The following is a 19,783-nucleotide window of genomic DNA, read 5'->3' on the forward strand; positions in this document are numbered from 1 at the left end:
GCTTTTTTCTTATATTTATGTATTTTTATTCTCAAAATAATAATCTGTGCAAATTGACAAAGGAACGACACAGAATTTGGTTTGTTTGAAAACAGTTGGTTTAATATGTATTAAGTGACTGTAAGTAGGAACATTTCACAGCCTTCATGCTTGTGGTTGTTGCACACTCATTACTCATTAGTATAAATAAATGTTAAGACGCTGAATTTCCAGTAGATGATCCTTTGCCTCCTCCTCCCAATGTAGCAATGCAGGGTGGCTGGAATTCTTGCTAAATCAGCCTCTGCCAAACCAGTTTGATACCATCAGCTGATTCTCAGACATAACATTAGAATAGGAAATAATCTGTAACACTTCAGTAGAAGAACCAAAGCAGCAGGAGTCCATTTCCCTCCTGCAGCAAATATAAATGCCCAATATTAAACTTCATGATGAACAGTGATGAAAAACAGGGCACACACACAAACTGTCTGTGTTTGACAGTACTGATATAAAAATGTTACCTGACCGTGCTTTCTGAGGGCCAACAGCACGTTACAGAGAAAATGTCCATGTAGTTGTTACCAAGAGCTTTCTTGTTCCTAAAGGTGAAAGAGATCACTTTGTCCCCAGACTTCTTTTACTCAAGGTTGAACTTTTTAAGGTTATCGCTGAAGAGTGTGTCTTTGACGGCTTTGAAGACAACGCGGATGTTTTCGGTGTCCGTGGCACAGGTGTAGTGTGTGTAAAAGGGTTTCTCGTGTCCACTGTGATTATCGATGTACATTTGCAGGATGAACTTTTTGGCGGATTCAGCATCATTCTGACGCCCTGAGGGAACACAGAGCAGAAGTTTCACACGCGCACAGAAGCAGTGTGAGCACGACAAAAGGATCAGAACGTGAAGAACAGGAAAACTGTCCAAGTAACAAAATGTCTGAGTGCAAGAGCACAGTTTAAGCACAAGCAGAGAAAATCTAAGCACAGGCAGAGCGCAAGCCCAGGGTTTAAGTGAAAGCATTACAAAATCCTGCTTTCAAACTGACAGACCACACTGACACACCACACTGACAGACCACAGTCTTAAATTAGGAAAGAAAAGTCAAAAATGTGCTTTGTGAGGTTACATGGTGATTGATTTCAACCTTAACCATTTTAAAATTTGAAGAACGTTAATGGGACAGACAGACAACTTGAAATAATAATGCCTCTGGCCAGTGGCTGTCACGGCGCAGAAAGAGGAATAAAAATGTCAATCATGTCTTTTCTTAACCTACGGGGGTTTCTTCAAAGTTCTTGTTTCATTTAACAAACTGTCTAGAACACAAAAAGGTTCAGTTGACATTGATGCAAAACAGAATTAAAACAATTCAATATTCTGCCTTTTGCTTGAAACATAACAATTTAAATATTAGTAGCAATTAAATGATCATCAATAGTTGCTGATTATTTTGGTTTGGAATACTCAAAAAGATGAAATGGCAGAGAGCAAAAACAGGTCCACTAAAGAGTAAACAGGAAGTGACAGAACAGAACATGCTTTACCTTTGTAGGCTGGAAAGTAAGTTGCCAAATGGGAATGTGAGATTTTCTCTTCAAGCAGGTCTGTTTTGTTCAGAAAGAGGATGGTGGAGGACTCTTGAAACCAATTGTATGAAAGAATGGTCTTAAACAAGGCGAGGCTTTCTTTCAGTCGATTCTAGGGAAATAGGTAAAATTATCTTTAGAGAACAAAGAAGAGTCAACTGATTGGACAATGTGGAAATAGATGAGGAAATAACTGTGGCTAAGCAAAATATTGATTTGAGCTTACATCATTGTCATTTTCATAAAGCACTTGATCATACTCGCTGAGGGCCGCCAGGAAAATGATGGAGGTGACATCTTCAAAACAGTGGATCCATTTCTTCCTCTCTGAACGCTGACCACCCACATCCACCATCCTGTAAAATATCAACACACCTTGATTATTAAATTAATCGCTCCTTACATCACTAGATTGTGTAGCTTGGTTCAGAAAACCCATCATTTTTTTGAATTGATCTAATATTTGTGCTGTAGCAGGTTATAAAGTGCAGCAGCCTACCTGAAGATAGCTTTGGAAAGGTCAAAGGGGTACTCTATGATGCCTGTGGTGGGGACCCTGACCCTCAAGATGTCCTGCACGGTAGGGATGTAAAACAGGCCTGTGATTCTGTCCAAGTCGCTCAGGTAACTGGAAAGTTAACAACAATGGATCAAGTTTAACATCCTAAAACATTCTTGACATTCTTATTTATCATTTATCTGAATGAATCCACACTTATATTTGAGGTGATGCAAATTAACAGTTGCTTCAGTTCTCTGGGAGATCCTTGGATTTATGTAAATTATCTGATTTGTATAATGTAAAACTCTTACTATTTGGCAGAGTCGGATAACTGGAATTCCCTCCTGCGGTCGTAGCACTTTTGAACACCTTGGTCATTCCACACTTTCTTTATGGCATCCACCTGCCAAGGCTCCAGAGTGAACACCTGGGTTGCCTCCACTTTGCTCAGCCTGTCCGCATGGCTCTGACACACAAGACATCCACACAAAAGTTGTTTTGTTCTGTGCCGTGTATGCCCACAAGTGGTAACACAACGTGTTAGTGTGTTAGTGCAGCGTAAGTGACACACATTTCATAAAATGTTACAAAAGAATTATTATAACTGTATTTATTTTATCTTTTTTAAAAACAAGGTTTCTCACAGTGTTGTGGTGTTCAGTGTAGTCAATCTGTAATGTCCTCATGGCGTGAATCAGAGACTGGATGGCTGTGACAATGTTCTGAAACACCAGCCGAGTGAAACCCCTCCTGTCGGCTTCACTGTATCCTCTGCCATGGATGATCCTCATCTGTTTGATGAAAGTGCTCTTCCCGCTTTCACCGGTCCCTAAGTAAATTAGGTGGATGAGACCGAAGGATTAGATGAACAATAATAATCAAAAGCGACACCAGAAATATGCAAAACTATGATATGTAAAGAGAAATATACCATCTGAACACCAATTAGCTGCAGCAAATCAGTTTTTAAAATGAGAACAGGCTGTAGTTTGACACGTTGTAATAGTCCCCCACCCCTCAGGCATAGAGGTGAGTATGTGTGCATCATTGGGTGCACTGATTAGTGGGTATATACCTGTACTTGGATTCAAGTTAAAGCAAGCCACCAATCATTCCTAAAGTCCTTTTAAATTCAATCAAGATGCACCAAATTTCTAACACACTAGATATCAACTCTCTTATATGCCAGATTGTTTTCATCAACAAACAAAGGCACGTTGCTGAAAACACAATGTTGGAGGTAAAGAGAAAAACAATAAAGGAAATGAATTTAACATGCGTTTGTGTATTTGAGGTTTTTAGTCTGAAGGGAACATTCGATCCAGGCCAAGTCAACACGTCAATCAGAATCAGAATCCCTTTATTGTCCCACAAACGGGGACATTTCTTTGTCACAGCAGCAACAGGACAGTAGAGTTTCTTAAAAACAATAACAATAGTGAAAAATAAACAAGATAATTTAAAGGTAAGAAAAATAGAATATGCTGCTATATACATATGGACATATTCAGTGTGCAAAAAACAAAGAATTTACAAAAAGTAAGGGTGTGGCAGTGTATTTACTAGTGAAATAAATAATAAATATGGGTATTTGTAAAAACTGTATACAGATGTATGCTACTGGGAGCAGTGATTGTAGAGTCTGACAATCAACAGCCATGCGTCCTTGACTGGATCAGTGAACTGCTTCCTGCCCACTGATTGTAAATTATACTCGCGGTAAGAGTGTCAGCTAGCCACCTGAAAAGCCTAAAAATGTTAACCATTAGACTGACCTTTACAGGAGGATATTGTTCTCTGACCAGTCTAACTCAAGTTGAAATTTAAAGTAGCGCTGACCTTTAAACAAAGTCCTTCATGTCTCGTGTATTGTTTCCAACACAACTAACAGTGGGGCTTTTATTAGCGCTGCTGTTTTGATAGTTCTGGAAAAAAAACAGGCCTCAACTGAAGCTATTATGAGCGGTAATACATTCACAATGTGTTTACTCATCTTCCCGGTTGTCAAAAAGTTGCTCAGCCCTGTATTGTTCTCTCTTTCATGTTTTGCACTTTTAACATACCTGACTTTGTTTTGCAAACACATCTTGACAATTCAAACGAAGCAAAGAAACTAAATGAAAAGAATAAAACAGCCCATACGCAGTCTAGTTTGATTTGAATCAGGGGAGACAAAACTATGAAGGTTATCAAACTGTTGACTCATCAGGGTTTCACCAAGTATTTGAAGAATGCAAAGGATAACCAGCTACTGCTCTGAAGGAACAGTGCACACAAAAACAAGAAGCAAAGCAAACCATTGCTATCTATTGATCCAAATACTTAATCCCTGTTGAATTGATACATTCACATCACAATCTTTCACTTGCTCAGAATCAATAACTGAAACTGGTTTCTACTAAAAATTGTCGACCGTCTGTCTCTGAACAGACGTTCCTTTTTTGTGTGGCTCCAGTCATGATAATATATATTAGTAGGTGGGTCTACTGCCTCTGTCCAGACTGTATCATCTCCAAAACTTTGAGGTGGATCATGATCCCCAGAGGATGACACTTTTGGTTATGGTGAAATGTGTCAACAATTATTTGATGAATTTCTTACAGATTTTCTTGGTTTTTAATTATTCAGGATTCATAACCATGGTGTTGATGATTGTTTCTTTTACAATATAGCGCCATCAACAGATAATGAGCAGAAATTGTCATTTTATACTTGTATTAATAAAACAGTCTCTGATATACTTAAGTAAGGTGGTGAACATGGCAAACATTATACCCGCTTAACATTAGCATGTTAGCATAGTCATTGTGAGCTTATTAACATGGCGATGTTGGCATTGAGTCAACTCAAAACATCCTTATGACATTTCCTGCTCAGTGCACATTAGGATTGTAACTTATAACATTTTCAATTATCAAATTATCTCCTGAATTTTCACGTTAGAGAAATTTGAAATATCGAAATCACTGTTTCCTAAAGACAATGACTCTTTGTTCTTCAAACATGACGCGGAAAAGCAACAGAACATAATAACTTGTATTTGTAAACAGTAAGTTTGTGATATGTAAAAAAATACTTAAACAATCAATTCATTTTCTGTCATTGACTTATTAAAAAAGGTTGCAGCTATAACACATATTGTGACCACAGGTGGTTTTTTTCACATAAATAAGGTATTTTTATAAAAAAATACAAATACTGACTACTTAACTCATAAATACCAACAGCAGTTACACTCAAATATACGCCTTGAAACTTCACATAGTACCAAACTAAATATAACTAAATATAGTTTGGCTGATTAATGTGTACTTGTCAAGTCACAGTCACAAGTAGATGACTCATCATTACAGGAAGGTCTCTTTAACAGGTTTGTTTCTGTTACATAATATCTGATATGTCACACTGGAAAAAATATACATGCAAGAGTACATATAAAATAAGTATATTTTTTCACTTCTCTGCACAATATTGACTGATTAAAAGTAAAATGTAATGGTGAATAGTTACATTGACCTGGCTGTGACCATAAAGTAGAAAATCTACATTAATATGATACTGCAAATTTTACATGGAAATACATGTGTATCACCACTCACCTCTACAGACACTCACCTAACAGCAGCAGCTTAAACTCCCGGTGAGAATCTCTCTTGTCACGACGTAGCTGTTGCTCTATTGCTCTGTGTATCCTGACTCTCTCTGCGTCCTCGGCAGAAATGCAGCACTCCTCCATTGTTGTCCAACTTCTACTGGCAGCTTTTAATTGTTAAGACCAACAACGCCACAGTGGAAGGGGAGTTTGAGGAATGAATGGATAATGGTTTTCCTCAGTCCTGCCAGGGGAACTTATGTCCGGGAACAGGTAGGTTGGTTGGTTGTCCACATTCTGCACTCATTCTTCCTCCTGCAGGAACGAGTTCAGGTGCATTTCACATTCCTGCTGTGCACAGGAGGAGGAGGGAGGTTGGGCCGGTTCTCACTCGGAGGCAATGCAAGTACTGTATACGTGGGTCAGATCATGTGTATCCACTTACAGGTGCATTCATTCCCATGTGCCTCTGAATTTAAAACTTTTCCCCCCACAATGAGGCACAGTAGGGGAAGAAACATCATGGAGCAGGAACACTAGAAGTTAAACAGAGTTAAGGGTGCCGAGATAGTCTAACAACTACCTATTTATTCCACAATTGTCTTTCTGTCTGTCTAAGTGTCTCACCAACCCTTCATCTTCTTGACTTCACACTTGTGAACTGCAGAGTCATTTAGACACGCTATGTGTTAAATAATAATAAATATTGAATTGGCAGGGTTCAGTTTCATTTTGTGCAAAACATCGACTATCAAATCTTCACTGCAGATAAACCAGATAGGATGAACACAGAGTTGTTTAACTTCCCCCTGCACCATAGATCGTATGGAAAAGCCACACCTCGGCTCCATGCCCCGATCCCTACTGCCCAGACTCCAAATTTGCAGGATGGCAGCGTTTGTATCTGCAATGTTTTGGCTTTATTTCTGGATAGTAGGAGGAAGTGGAGATGGATTGCTTATCCTTTTACACAGTCTATGCGGTGCACCTGTACATCACTGCAGCAGGGTGACGTGTTACCACTAGAGGGACCACAGAAAGAGATTTACAAGCGGAGTTAAATTACTCTGTAAGGCAATTCTTATGCAACAAAGACAAAAGATTACAACAGGATTTTCAAATGAGAAAAACGTTGGCTTTACTCTTTGTATACATAAGCTAAGTGAACATTTTGGCGGGTTATAGAATATATCAATAATAAATAATCAGGACAATGTTCAGTGTACACTCAAACGTTTGGGTTGCAGTGGTATGCAGACCACAAACATGCAACCATGACAGAACTAGTGTTTTAACATGTTGATTGTATTACTGATACTAATACTATTGTTGGTTCTCCCAGGCCTCGTTAGCCACAGCTATTAGAGATTCAAATGCTACATAAACATAATGGGTAACTTCTGCATCTTGATAGTCATCTAATCTTTTGAGTCATTATTAAGCAAGCATTTCAAAAGCTCCTTCTCCCTGGAAATTCTTATTTTGTGACATTTTACAGACAAAACAATGTTACAGCCTTAATTATTAAGGTATATTGGGTAATGTGGCTGGAATGTTGAATGGTAGATTGATTCTGGGCTGGTTTGAGTCTACATTGATAAAAATGGGAACAGGAAAACAATGGACCATGTGCCCAGCAGCCTCCTCACCCCTTCAACCATCGCTGCACATCACTAGTGCCATGTACTGCTGCCATGTTGCATTTAGCGCCCGTCCTCCAGAAATAAATGGGCTTTGCCACACCATATAAACCACTGTGCACAACAGTACAAAAATATGGACCTCTAACATAAGTGCTGCTGCAAGCTCCGGCCAGATGGATGAATCACAGAGGAGGATTTTCCGACTGACATCTGGAGCCAGACCCCGAGCGGCCAGGGAGATAAACACTTCAATGGGCAAACAAAAGGTTCGCTGGAGCTGATGAGCAAACAAACAATCTGAGCAGCAAATGAACAGAAAAAATGTCTGTTTATTTATCCAGATTACAAAAAAAACACCAAGACTTGTTTGTTAAAACATCTCAGTGACAAAGAAACCGTGCAAATTAGACTGTAATTATTTTAACACGAAGAAAAGGGGGTCGTGTAAACCTGCTGCGGATACGCTTTGATAAGATTTTTTATTCATGCATCTGATATCTTCAAAAGTATATGAATTAATATCAAAAGTACTTCAGAAGTTCTTCTCTCTTCAGCAGAGAGTGTTTCAACACTTTGAAGCACACTATCTATGAAAATACTGTACCATGCAATATTTACACCATGCATACAGATAAACAATAGAGCGAGAGAGACATTTTAGCTGATGATTTTAAAGGCAACAATGACTACTTAAAATCCAACAAATAGTCCCTGATCTCTTTATTCTATAGCTTTGATAGAAGACTTATAGAAGGAATGCGGATGTCTCTTTTGAAATGAGGGTTAAATTATAAAAAATATACCAAAGCTGTGCTCACAAAAAAGAAAGTGGTTTAACACTGAACAATGCCAGAGTGAATATCATAATCAGTGAATTGAGGTACACACACATAGACGATCAGCTAATGCTACAATGCTAATGCTACAAAAGGAGCAAGTGTGCAAATCAATATCTCTGATAAAATAATTGTCATTAGTGTTTGACTTGTTTTTTTCATTAACTCATGATACAAACTTAGCATTTAGAGTATTTCACACTGTTTCGTACTTTTAACTTAAAAAAATAAACTATGACCAACTTGGGTTAGTGATGTGAGGTGCTGCATTGCAGTTAGTCTACATCCACTTCCATAGATTCCCTGAAGGACAGACCTCGTACATTTCTGGTCTTCATAGGCTTTTGAGGCCACTGAAATACTTCTCTCCCCCCCTCAATTCATCAATGTGCATTTGTACCGTTACTGTTCTTCAACAACGTCCCCAAAGAGCTCCATACGTTTCAAGAGTGCGCACAATAATACGACTCCCCGCCTTTAATTGTCAGGACACGCTTCATTATAGCTGTAGACGTCCATTTCTCAAAAAGCCTCACAGGAAAATTTTGAAATACATCAGTAGTACAGTCATTTGGAGACAAGCTCTATATAGCTTCTCGGTTTCCTGTATTGGATTATAGTGTTCAGTAGCAGCGTGGGGCAAACTGAATCACCGCAGAGCTCTCGTTACTGCCGGCTGCAGGAGCCGATTGGACCCTGACGTTTTTCAAACCAGGTTGTAGACTTCCAGGTTTTCCTGCAAGATGTGGTCCTTCACTGCGCGGAACACAAAGCGAATGTTGTCTGTGTCTGTGGCACAAGTGAAGTGGGAGTAGATCATTTTTTTCTCGATTGGATTGAGGCTGACAAACATGTCTAAGATGAACTCTTTTCCTGCTTTGACATCCCTCTGGGGACCTGGTGGAAAGAGACGAAGGGCAAATAAAACCCATTATAATCACTCAATCTTATTTATGTATAGATAAAAGCTCAGATTGGCATTGAGATAACAATTTAAATGAGACTATTGTTGCTTTCAGACATGAACTGAACTCCAGACAGTGTCCTGAAGTCATCTGGAGAGGCTGAACGTGAGAACACATATATCTGAGTCAGTTTCTGTGAGCCAACACATAACGGACACAAAACTGGAAAAAACTAAAATAATACAACTATCTCAGGATGAAAAAGAGGTGTCATACATGTAGATGATGCATTGACTTGGAAAGACAATGAGATTTGATGGTGTTCGGCAGAAGAATTTATACGTCATGTTCTGTCTGCTGTATCTTCTACCCAGACGCCACTCCTCACCTTAACACTCTAACAATCCCCTGCTGCGTTCTTCATATGTGAAAGACAAACTCTAGAAAATGTTTGGCAGACGGCTCTTATCTCCAGTGTTCATGTCAGAAAGCAGCTTTTAAAAATTAGACAATTGGATTGGAGTCTCCTCTTACCATCGTATTCAGGGAAGTAGTCAACCAAATGTGAATACATGATTTTCTCCTCCAGTAAATCGATCTTGTTGAGGAACAAGATGACTGAGGAGTCTTTGAACCACTTGTAGGTTATGATGGTCCGGAACAAGGCCATGCTTTCCTCCATTCGGTTCTTTGAAATTCACACAGACAGACATCTCAGCATGAGCGGCAATATAAAATCAGACTCAGTGTTGGAGAGCAGCACTTCAGCGGTGATTGCCTGTGCGAGCAAATTCAGCCTGGCTGTAATCTCATCGAGTGAACAAGCCAGGCTGAGAGCTGCACTCAGCTGAACAGAGCAACTAAACAGCTCCCCCTGCAGGCGAACCACATGCACTGACACAAAGGAGGGTTGGTTTGTTATTGTGACCAGAAAAAGAGAGAGAAAAAATAGAAAGGGAAGAGAAATGGATACAGGGAGAGGGGAAAACTAGAATAGTGCTGGACTCTGTGGAAAACTAGGTTAACATCTCCACCTAACAGCTGCATCTTTAAACAAAGGAAACAATGTCTCTTTGTATATCTATTATTCCTTTCTTTTCCATGTACACACTAACAGGGGATATATAGTAAGAGATGTCCTTGTAATTGCAGCGTTGTACCTCGTTGGCCGACTCAATGAGAACCTGGTCATACTCGCTGAGCGCCACCAGGAACATGATAGACGTGACTTTCTCAAAACAGTGGATCCACTTCCTTCTCTCCGAACGCTGACCACCCACATCCACCATCCTACAGCCAATGAAAAAAGTCATCATATTATTATTTTAGAATATAGGAGAGAAGAGAGCCTGGAGCCAGAAGCCTTCTGGATTCTGTTTCTAGTTTAACCAATCACCTCTGTGGAGGCTTTGGTTGCCTGCAGATAAACAGTCCATGTGGAGAGCAAAAGAGGTGGAAGAGATTAGCTAAAATGTCATCTGGACTTGAAGCACCAACAAAGAGTTTTGCTAATTGTGTTTTGTGTGGAGAAACGTTGGAATCTTGTGATTGAAGAAACTAGTTTGACTAGTCTTGGCCCGGATTTCTGCTGTCTACACCAGAGGCCCCAAAATATTGGCCATTTCCCCCAGAGGCTATTTTGTTATCAGACCATAAATGGTGGGCTCTGATGTTGCTCATTTATATATAGCTTTATCAAATTCTGAGGCTGTGCTGTTTGGTATTTGGTCATTTACTATCTGTAAGCAATGTAGACATGATGACTTAACTAATCAGGTCATTGAAATACGCTCATATGGTTGTATCTGATAAATTCATCACATAAATCAACAGGATACACCATGAATGACTGGGCATAATGTCATGATAATAGATCGACTAAGTGCAGAAACTTGATTATATAGATAATTCCCATAGTGCTGAGATATTTTCAAAGTAATGGACTCACATTGCCCTACTTGCCCTGTGGCTTGTATGTCTTCAAACAGATGCGGATGTTATCGTACAAGAAGCTGTTAAACTAACTGATATAAGGGTGGATGATGTGAAAGTACAGGTACAATACAGAGATTGCACTTTATCAGCTATACCAAGGTATTTATGTCCTTATTATCTCTTGGGGTATGCTAAGGTTGTTGTGGGCAGTGTTACACAATCACTGACAGGGACATTTCACGTCAATGTCAGTTATGACTCAGTTTCACTGGATTGTGTTGTTGTTGTAGTAGTCGTAGTTATAATAGTAGTATTAGTATGAGTGGTTTGTCGTTGTTGGAGTCCAAGTTATTGTAGTAGTTGTTGAAGTGGTTGTCAAATGATTAATAGCAGTTGTTGCTGTTGTTGTACTAGTAGTGATAGTGGGAATTGTAGCAGTAGCATACAGCTGTAGTAGTGACAGTAGTAGTTGCTGTTGTAGAAGTCATAGTTCTTGTTGTAGTAGTTGTACTAACAGTAGTAGATGCAGTTGTTATATATATACAGTATATATATATATTTATTAATAGTGGATTAGCTTGAATTTTCACCCATAAACACATAATGATTTAAACTTCAGGAAACATATCATGATAGAAATTTAATCAAATAAGTTGTGATGTTAAACTACAGATGTCATCATACTATTAACCTTAGAAACTCCTTTTTCTTCACTGCTTGTGACCTCAGCTCAAATAATAAAAACCACCACAGCATCAACAAACTTTAACAGCAGCATAAAACAGTCACCTGAACACCACGTTCTCCAGGTCAAACGGGTACTCTATAATACCCGTCGTGGGCACCCTGACCCTCAGGACGTCCTGCTGGGTCGGCAGATAAGTAGCATCAGCTATTCGGTCCAAGTCATTCAGATAGCTGTTATCACAGGACGACAACGCACAGTCAAGAAAAGGAAAACTAAACCAGCACAGACAATGAGATTGTTATAGAATATGGATCATGGATGTTCCTGTTTCAGTTGTTGCTTTCGTCAACAACCTTAAATGGAATAACCAGAGATCTCAAACCATCTTGAGAGTGTTAAACAGGCAACTGGCAGATGTAACAGTGGAAAATATTCAGCAATGTCTGAGGAGTTGAAGAATCTGTTTACACTCACTATTTGGCGGAGTCCGAGAGCTGGTATTCTCTCTTCCGATTGTAACATTCCTGGATCCCTGGGTCGCTCCACAAGCTCCTGATGGCATCCACGTACGGGTTCGTTAATGTCGTCGCCTTCTCCACATCAACACTACAGACAATACTGGCATTGGCCTGAACGACAGTGGAATGAAACACTGAATGTTAACTATACAATCCAACCAAGAAATAAATAAACACAGTGCTTCATGATCTAATGTTTGTGTCCTTGTACAGAGGATTGTTGTAATTTTTTTTAATGGAAGATTGATCAGGGTGAGTTTTAGAGGCAAATTTTTACCCAGCAAGCATCTGCCACTACAGATGCATCCAGGAAAAAAAACTAAACAAACTGGTTTGATGTTTTCTTTTTTTAAGAGACCAAAATCATTTTAGACAGATGAATTGATTGTGAATATAATCATGAGTTGGAGCTGTGTTACAGACTTTTAACTCAAACTAAAAAGGATTTATCGACATAAAATAATTACAACACAAGCTACAAATGAAACTATACAGAAAGGAGGTTTCATGACTAGGACCTGAACTTCTTTCTTATCTGCTGCCTGAGCCACTGGCAACTCGATTCAAGCTGCCTCTGTGTCCTGCTGTGATCCTGGACTGTAATCTCCACAGTAAACTCAGAGTGGATGCAGCAAAGATCTGCCGTTTCCAACGGTGACTACTTTTACTTTCCAACCTGCTGTTCACCCTCAGGATATCGCATTTTCCGCATTAATATGCATTTATTGACACAGCGTTTAAGTACAAAAGCTTCTACGTGTTCTAGGTTTGTCCTTTGTCTTCTAAGAATTCTCCATTTCTGTTTCACTGCCTTTATTTGTGTCAGATTAATAACAAATATTTCCCTGCCTGCAAAGCTACTTCTGCAGTGCAACAGTTCAGCCAGAAAATACCTGGAAAAAATCTGTTCAAGCTGTTAAAAGTTCTTTAATGGACATTTATGGGTGAACTATTCATCCAAGTCTGTTTTCTCTCATCGACTACTGCCTGGGACTTTTGTATCCGAGGAACTCTGCATCAATAAACAGCCTTAAGGCTCATTTATGCTGCCTTTACACAGAAAAAGAGACACGTCCTTTGCAAAAAATGTAGCCGTCACTGCCAACATACTTCCATGTGTCCACTATGTTGGAATGGTTGTTACAGGTAGTGTGGGTAAGTTGTTTCTGAAAGCCTTTTTATCTTACTTGTTGAAATCCTCAGAACCCACAGAACCAGTAATTCCATTAAGCCGGTGAAATCATTGCTTGCGTACCTGTCTGTCACTAACTGACCTGCCGGCCTGCACGCACCCTGTCCGTGCTCCCACAGCCCAGGACCAGAGCCTTCACAAGTAAGAGAGACTAACACCACAAAGGCAGAGATGATAACATAATGACGAGTCGAGTGTAGCCTGCTCTTGCTAGCTTTCCAGGATTTCCGACCCTTGCTTTAAGAAACACATCCACGAGAGTTTCTGACAATAAAAAACATGGCAACGGTGGAGGAGAATGTGAAGAAAGAGGCAATTTCTTGAAATTTCCTGCTTGTGTCCTACCGTCATCTCGCTTGAACTATTGACTTTACACCTATGGACAATTTTGTGTCTCCAAATAACCTATGCTGCATGTCTTTGGATTGTGGGAGGAACACCGAGTACCGCCAGGAGACCCACACTGGTTTAGGGAGACCATGCAAACTCCCCCACAGAAAGGCCCTGAACCAAAATCCAAACCAAAACCAAAATCGTGGTACTGTAAAATACATCTAACCCTGTGATTGACTGCCGACTTTCAATGGTGTACCTCGCCGCTCATCCAATGTCTTCTTGCTCCCTCAACGCAAAAACAGTATAGATAATGTATGGATGGATGAAATAAATCTGTATAAGATGTAAATTCTAACCAGTTTACTGCCCTACCGTTGACTACAAAGAGACTTCAATAATATACCTGAAGAGCTGTTCGGAGAGTCATATCTCTGCACATATTGTGAAAGCAGTGAGTATTTTCCAGCTATTTCTGGCTGACTGAAATTGCTAGCAGGGATTGTATATTGCAAAACACCCTCAGAAGTTTATTTTTAGCTGCCTTTTTATATTTCTTGGGGAAGCCACGCTCTCTGAGGCCTTTGCCTTTTCTGGCATTTTTTACAGCTGATTTCATGGCTCCTGCTTCACTTCTTTTATGTTCCCAACTCTTTGGAGAAATGATGGGACCAATTTTAAAGAAATTGCTATTCGAGCAGTTTGGTGCCATTTGTGCTCCAATAATGACATTAGCCTAAGCTGGCTGTTGATTGGTCGAATAAACATATCCTTACCCTCCCCCTCATCATTGACTAATATCAGTGACTCACCACAAGGGAACAGATTCAAAGTATGCCTGGAAAGGATAGAATCTAATAAGACCTTACTGCGCCGGCATTACAGTTTGACGGGTCTGCCATGACTAGTTACGGTTGCTAAGCTGTGATTGGACAATCACTGTTTGGGGGAGGGGTTTAATGAATTGTCACGTGACATATAGGCTTCTTCTCCTTTCCGGCCTTCAGTATTAATATCTACATGGTTGGTGATGTGCTGTTATTCATCCTCACTGGTAAAACAAACTGTAATCCACATGCTGACTCAGACCTGGCTAATGCTGCCAAAGGTCCATAACACCCAAATGACCCCCCCCCCCCCCGCCTCCTCGTGCAGTCACAGGACACTACAGCGAGTGGACTCTCCTCTTCTGGGTCTCCGTCTTACCTGGAACTTTTATTAATGTAGCATGTTTGTGTAAGCCAGCAAATTTGGTTGATTAATAAGCTCCTGCTGTCGCTGTGACAGGGACAGATTCCTATATGATTAATGGGAGATTCTCTCTCGCCCCTCCTCTTTTGGCGTACCTGTTCTTACAAGCCTGCACTATAAAATCATGTGTACTTTCCACATGACAGGACAGCCTGCTCTGTAAGTAGGCACAAATCTGGCAGCAGCAGTATCCTAAATATAAACAATGACGCAAAATTACCAGAGGCACTTCTCCCTGAATACACAGGAATATACACTGCAGGCTCTTTCAGTGTTGGACTGTAAACCATGAGCTCGCTTCTGTGGAGATGTGTGTGGTAAAAGCTCTTCTTTCAATCTGTCAGTGAGAAAGCAAGGAGAGGACAGGGAAACAACAGTCTGGTCTACCTTGTTGTGCTCGTACTTGTAGGGGATTCGTAATGTGTTCATGGCCTGGATCATGGCCTGCATGGCTGTGAAGATGTTCTGGTAGACCAGCCGGGTGAAGCCTCTCTTGTCCTCCTCAGAGTATCCACGGCCATGGATGATCCTCATCTGCTTGATGAAAGTGCTCTTCCCACTTTCACCTGTTCCTGTCCACCACCAGATAAATAACATAATTGTAAGCATGTTTACTTTCACAATAAGGACGGTGTTGTACTTGATTCATTTTTAACAAAAATGCTTAAAAGGAGACATATTATGCTCATATTCGGGATTTTAATTAGAATTTGGGGTATTACTAAAAAAGGTTTAGATGCTGTAGGGTGAAGAAAATAGATGAAGAAAAAACTTTCCTCATACTATCAATTGCTGCAGCTCCTCTTTTCAGCCTCTGTCTGAAGCACCTGGTTTTACCTAATGTCTCTTAAAGTCAGTACACATTCATGTTCCATTTTGAATGAATTGTTATCACTTTGGTGAGCCTCTGATACCTAGCACTATCATTAGGTCAAACCATAGATTGTATATAAAGATGGATGACGTGTCCTCTCATTATCCAGGAATTAAAGCAAAATATCCTCGACGTGAATGCTGCCATCTTGTGCATTCGGAGCCAGAGTCTGTGCTTGGTTATAGCACCGTAGTTAGACCCATGACCCATCCACTAACATGGAGGAGGCAGGGTTCATCTTCATTTTGTCTATGGGTAAAGCCTTGCAACCAAATAACCTGCAAGACAACTGACACTCCCATCAGCTTGGTCCATACTTCGTGTTGAGTGCAAATTGCCGCAAATACCTGATGAACATCAGCATCTTAGCATTAGCACTACGAGTCTGAGTACAGCCTCACAGAGCCATCAGTGTAGTTGGGGACTGGACAACAACAGAGGTCTCTGGCTTGGATGAATAAGCTACATAAGGATTTCACTGCACAAACAAGACTTGTTAATGGGATGAAATCATTATTAGTTATAAATCATTATGGAATGCATTGCCAATGTGTAATATTCAGAATATCACCAGCTTAATCCATTAACTGAAAGCAACAGAGTTTGCCTGTACTGTGCTTGAGGCACTTTCACGTGTCACTCTTATGCAATCTTGAAATTACCTTATTTACAATGGTCTGGCTTGTATCTAGTTCCCTGGTCTAATGTTTGTTCTCAGAGTCAAACAGTCTTTTGTCATCTCAACACTGACTGTCTGTAAAAACCTGAACTAGGAGAAGTTGTTGCACCATTTCCTCCTGTACAGACAGTTGACAGCAAATGACTGCAAATACAGCCGTTCCCAGGGAAAATAAGAGCATGGCACTTACTATATTCTATGACTTTAAATTGCACTGTACATTTTTCTCAGTCTCTGTAAAATTCATATGCTAATGTATGAAACAGTTTACACTTGACAGGGCTATTTGGCATGATACAAAAGTATACAAGCAGGCCAATAAAATATTTCTTTAGCAGAAGCAGTCTTTTTTTTTAGCACTGCACACTTGAAGTTACTTTTGAACCTGGAAGTGTAGTTATACATTCATAATGAGTCAGTGATTCTTGAAAGCACAATGACAACAACCAACGTGACCACCTTACACCTTAAACTAACATCACTGCTGATTCACCCTTTGTCAGGAACCAGGAATAAAACATGGACTTCAAAGATGATACAGCAATTATTTATTTAATCGACCAGACTAATGAGTTTCTAATCAATAGTAAGTTCACATCAGTGGCGGAGGCCCATTTACTGCACTTAAGAACAGTTTTAATGTTGGAGCATTAGTGCATTATTAGTGATGCATTAATATATAAGCAGCATTTTGTGCTTGTCGAGGCAAAACTAAGTTTAAAAATGTAAATTCTGTGGTGCAGAGTAACTGATTACATTCCCCAAGCTGCTGTACTTGATATGAGTTTGGAGATACATGTGTTTTACTTGAATGATTCCAGTTATTTTATACTTTTAATCCGCTAAAATTTTAAACCATTGGCTTCCAACATTTTTAGTTTATGACCCCTGACAAAATTTTTTTGTCTAGTTGGGGCCTCATGTCATGTTCCAGGCATCTGTGAGTAATTAGCTGCTCAAATAAATGGTCATTACTTCTCTTAAATATAAACAGAAATATTAAAGTACGTGCTTCACATTTGTACTTGAGTAAGTTATCTGGACCTTGACCAGCTACAGCGATGAAGTATTTTCACTCATTTATGCATCAGTGTTTATAATCATATAGTGTATTAAATAAACATATCAGTGTGTGGAGGCATTCTGATGCAATCTGAGTGTTTGTAACTGAAAGTACACAAAGTAGATTTTGCTAATGACCGGATGTCGGACTCTTACTTGTAAAAGAGTGGTGAGTTGCATTAGTTCATTAAGTGGAAGGGAACTAAGTATATTATTTTAAGTACAATACTTGAGTACAGTTTTGACTTACTCATGTGAGTATTTAGATTTTCAGCCACAACGTTAACAACGACTTGAAAGTTGATGTGATACTGTAAATACCACACCAATACTTTGATTTCACTGCTGTAAATAACTTTTACCTGTATTTTTGGTGAGTTGATTTAGTTTGGTGGAAAGGGAATGAGTATATACCTAAGAGCAGTACTTTTTGTACTACATACAGCACAGTTTTGTGGTACAAGGGGATTTTAAATTTCTGACACTTGATACTTAGTAGTAGTGTACTTATTAATCCAATACTTTAATTTCACAGCTTTAAATTATTAACAAATTTATTTTTGGTGAGATGATTTAGTTTATTTGGTGGAAAGTAACTAAATAAATTTACTGTACTACAGTTTTTAGGTACTTTCTGGTTTTTGAGTATTTGAATTATCTGTTTCTTTACACGTTTACTAAACTACTTTACAGATGATGTGGTATTGAACATAATACACCAATACTCTGATTTCACAGATGCATTTAAGTCTGACATGAATTTTTGGTGACTAACTTAAGTTTATTTGGTGGAAATTAACAGTAACCTTTACCAGACTACTTTACAAATGATGTGGTATTGATGTGGTGTAGTACATATTACACCAATGTTTTGATTTCACAGATGCAAATACGTTTTACGTGCATTACGTGAAATGACTTACATAAGTTTAATTGGTGGAAAGTAACGGTACAGTACAGCTTGTTGGTTCCTTTAAACACTTATCAGTAAAAGTATTTGAATGTTCTGCCACTTTATACCTTTACTCAACTACTTTACAGCTTTCTTTACACATTAGGATTTCACGAACAACACTGTCTCTGTTAGGTCTGTTTAAAAATAAAATACAAATAAAGTTTTGAAGGCAATACTTATATACTATATAAATACAAACCATTTACCTTTACTTATAAAGGAGTACTTTTACAGTATGATATATGCTTCGCTTGTGTTTTTATTACTGTATACCATAGAAGTGTTGTAGACTTAATTATTGTATACTATAGAAGTTTTAAAGAATCTTTTAAATAAGACTGTATACTATATAAATAATAGAAAGACTTTATCTTTACCGAGTAAGAGGAGCTTGAATTCCCGGCGGGCGTCCTTCTTGTCCCGGCGGAGCTGCCTCTCTATCTCGTCGTTGATCCGTCGAGCCTCTTTGGCCTCCGGGCTGAGGCAGCACGCTCCCACCGAGCAAAGAATCATGGCTCCTGGACGATCACACTTCTTCCGAGGCAAGGCACACAACCACAAGCACACATGGTGTCGGTTACACAGGAGAAAACATGCTGCAGTCTGTACATTTGTGATTAACCCCTCCACTATCCCGCTGCAAAGAAACAGCACACTAACCCCCGCCTCCCGAGCTGCGAGCCTCAACCAAGTTTAAGGAAGTGAACTCTCACTGATGTTAGTTTGTTTGCTTTTTCAAACCTCGATCCTCTCCCGTGCAGAGGAAATGTACTCTGTGCAACAACTTCAACACAAGCAGCGAGTGTTTTACCCCTGGTGGCTGGGCTCCGGGCGTGGTGGGCTGAATATGGCGGAGTTTTACATGCTGCAAAAATCACACAAACATGGTTAAAGTCTCTCTCCTGACGGGGAAAACAAAAGGTATTCCTCCGCCACGGGTTGTCCTTTGATTAAAAGGAGGAAAAGGAAGTGAGGCACGGTGCTGATGTTCCTGCGCGTCCTCAGATGTGCTCGTCCTGGCCCCCTCTCTCGTCTCCTTCCCTCTCCTGGGTGAAAACCTCCAGTGAACCATGTGACTGAAGGGCTGAGCTCTGATGGGAAACCGTGTGGGCTTTCTCTATTACATTATGGGAGCAAATTTCCGGTGTAAACTACGGATGCATGTGACAGGTCGTGCAACAGCCTGACACACCACCTTCCCTGAAAACCAATCCTCCACTGATAATCCCTGTGTTGAGATGGAAGAGGAAGA

The 19,783-nt window shown here is 39.7% G+C and overlaps 2 protein-coding genes across 5 annotated transcripts; both read right to left on the reverse strand.

The window, feature by feature from the left end:
- Positions 1-75: 75 nt before the first annotated feature.
- LOC109626222 (guanine nucleotide-binding protein subunit alpha-14-like) lies at positions 76-7,467 on the reverse strand. Of its 2 annotated transcripts, none has more exons than XM_020081946.2 (7): positions 5,684-7,467; positions 2,713-2,897; positions 2,380-2,534; positions 2,066-2,194; positions 1,793-1,922; positions 1,525-1,678; positions 76-810 (listed from the first exon to the last, which is right to left on the reverse strand). In XM_020081946.2, exons 1-7 carry the CDS (start codon positions 5,802-5,804, stop codon positions 620-622), a joined length of 1,065 nt encoding a protein of 354 aa, XP_019937505.1. In that variant the 5' UTR covers positions 5,805-7,467; the 3' UTR covers positions 76-619. The 2 variants fall into 2 exon arrangements, with proteins under 2 accessions (XP_019937505.1, XP_069370173.1); XM_069514072.1 differs by having other exon boundaries at positions 5,668-5,806.
- Positions 7,468-7,612: 145 nt separating this feature from the next.
- Positions 7,613-19,728, reverse strand: LOC109626221 (guanine nucleotide-binding protein G(q) subunit alpha-like). 3 transcript variants are annotated; one of them, XM_020081942.2, is made up of 8 exons: positions 19,343-19,728; positions 18,909-19,065; positions 15,349-15,533; positions 12,142-12,296; positions 11,769-11,897; positions 10,205-10,334; positions 9,579-9,732; positions 7,613-9,036 (listed from the first exon to the last, which is right to left on the reverse strand). In XM_020081942.2, the coding sequence occupies exons 2-8, from the start codon at positions 19,042-19,044 to the stop codon at positions 8,846-8,848; spliced, it is 1,080 nt and encodes a 359-aa protein (XP_019937501.1). In that variant the 5' UTR covers positions 19,045-19,065; positions 19,343-19,728; the 3' UTR covers positions 7,613-8,845. The 3 variants fall into 3 exon arrangements, with proteins under 3 accessions (XP_019937501.1, XP_019937502.1, XP_019937503.1); XM_020081943.2 differs by having other exon boundaries at positions 19,273-19,655; XM_020081944.2 differs by having other exon boundaries at positions 19,192-19,655.
- Between the last annotated feature and the right edge of the window lie 55 nt (positions 19,729-19,783).

This window comes from Paralichthys olivaceus, chromosome 18 (assembly GCF_024713975.1).
Source record: "Paralichthys olivaceus isolate ysfri-2021 chromosome 18, ASM2471397v2, whole genome shotgun sequence".
In the NCBI taxonomy this organism is placed as follows: domain Eukaryota; kingdom Metazoa; phylum Chordata; class Actinopteri; order Pleuronectiformes; family Paralichthyidae; genus Paralichthys; species Paralichthys olivaceus.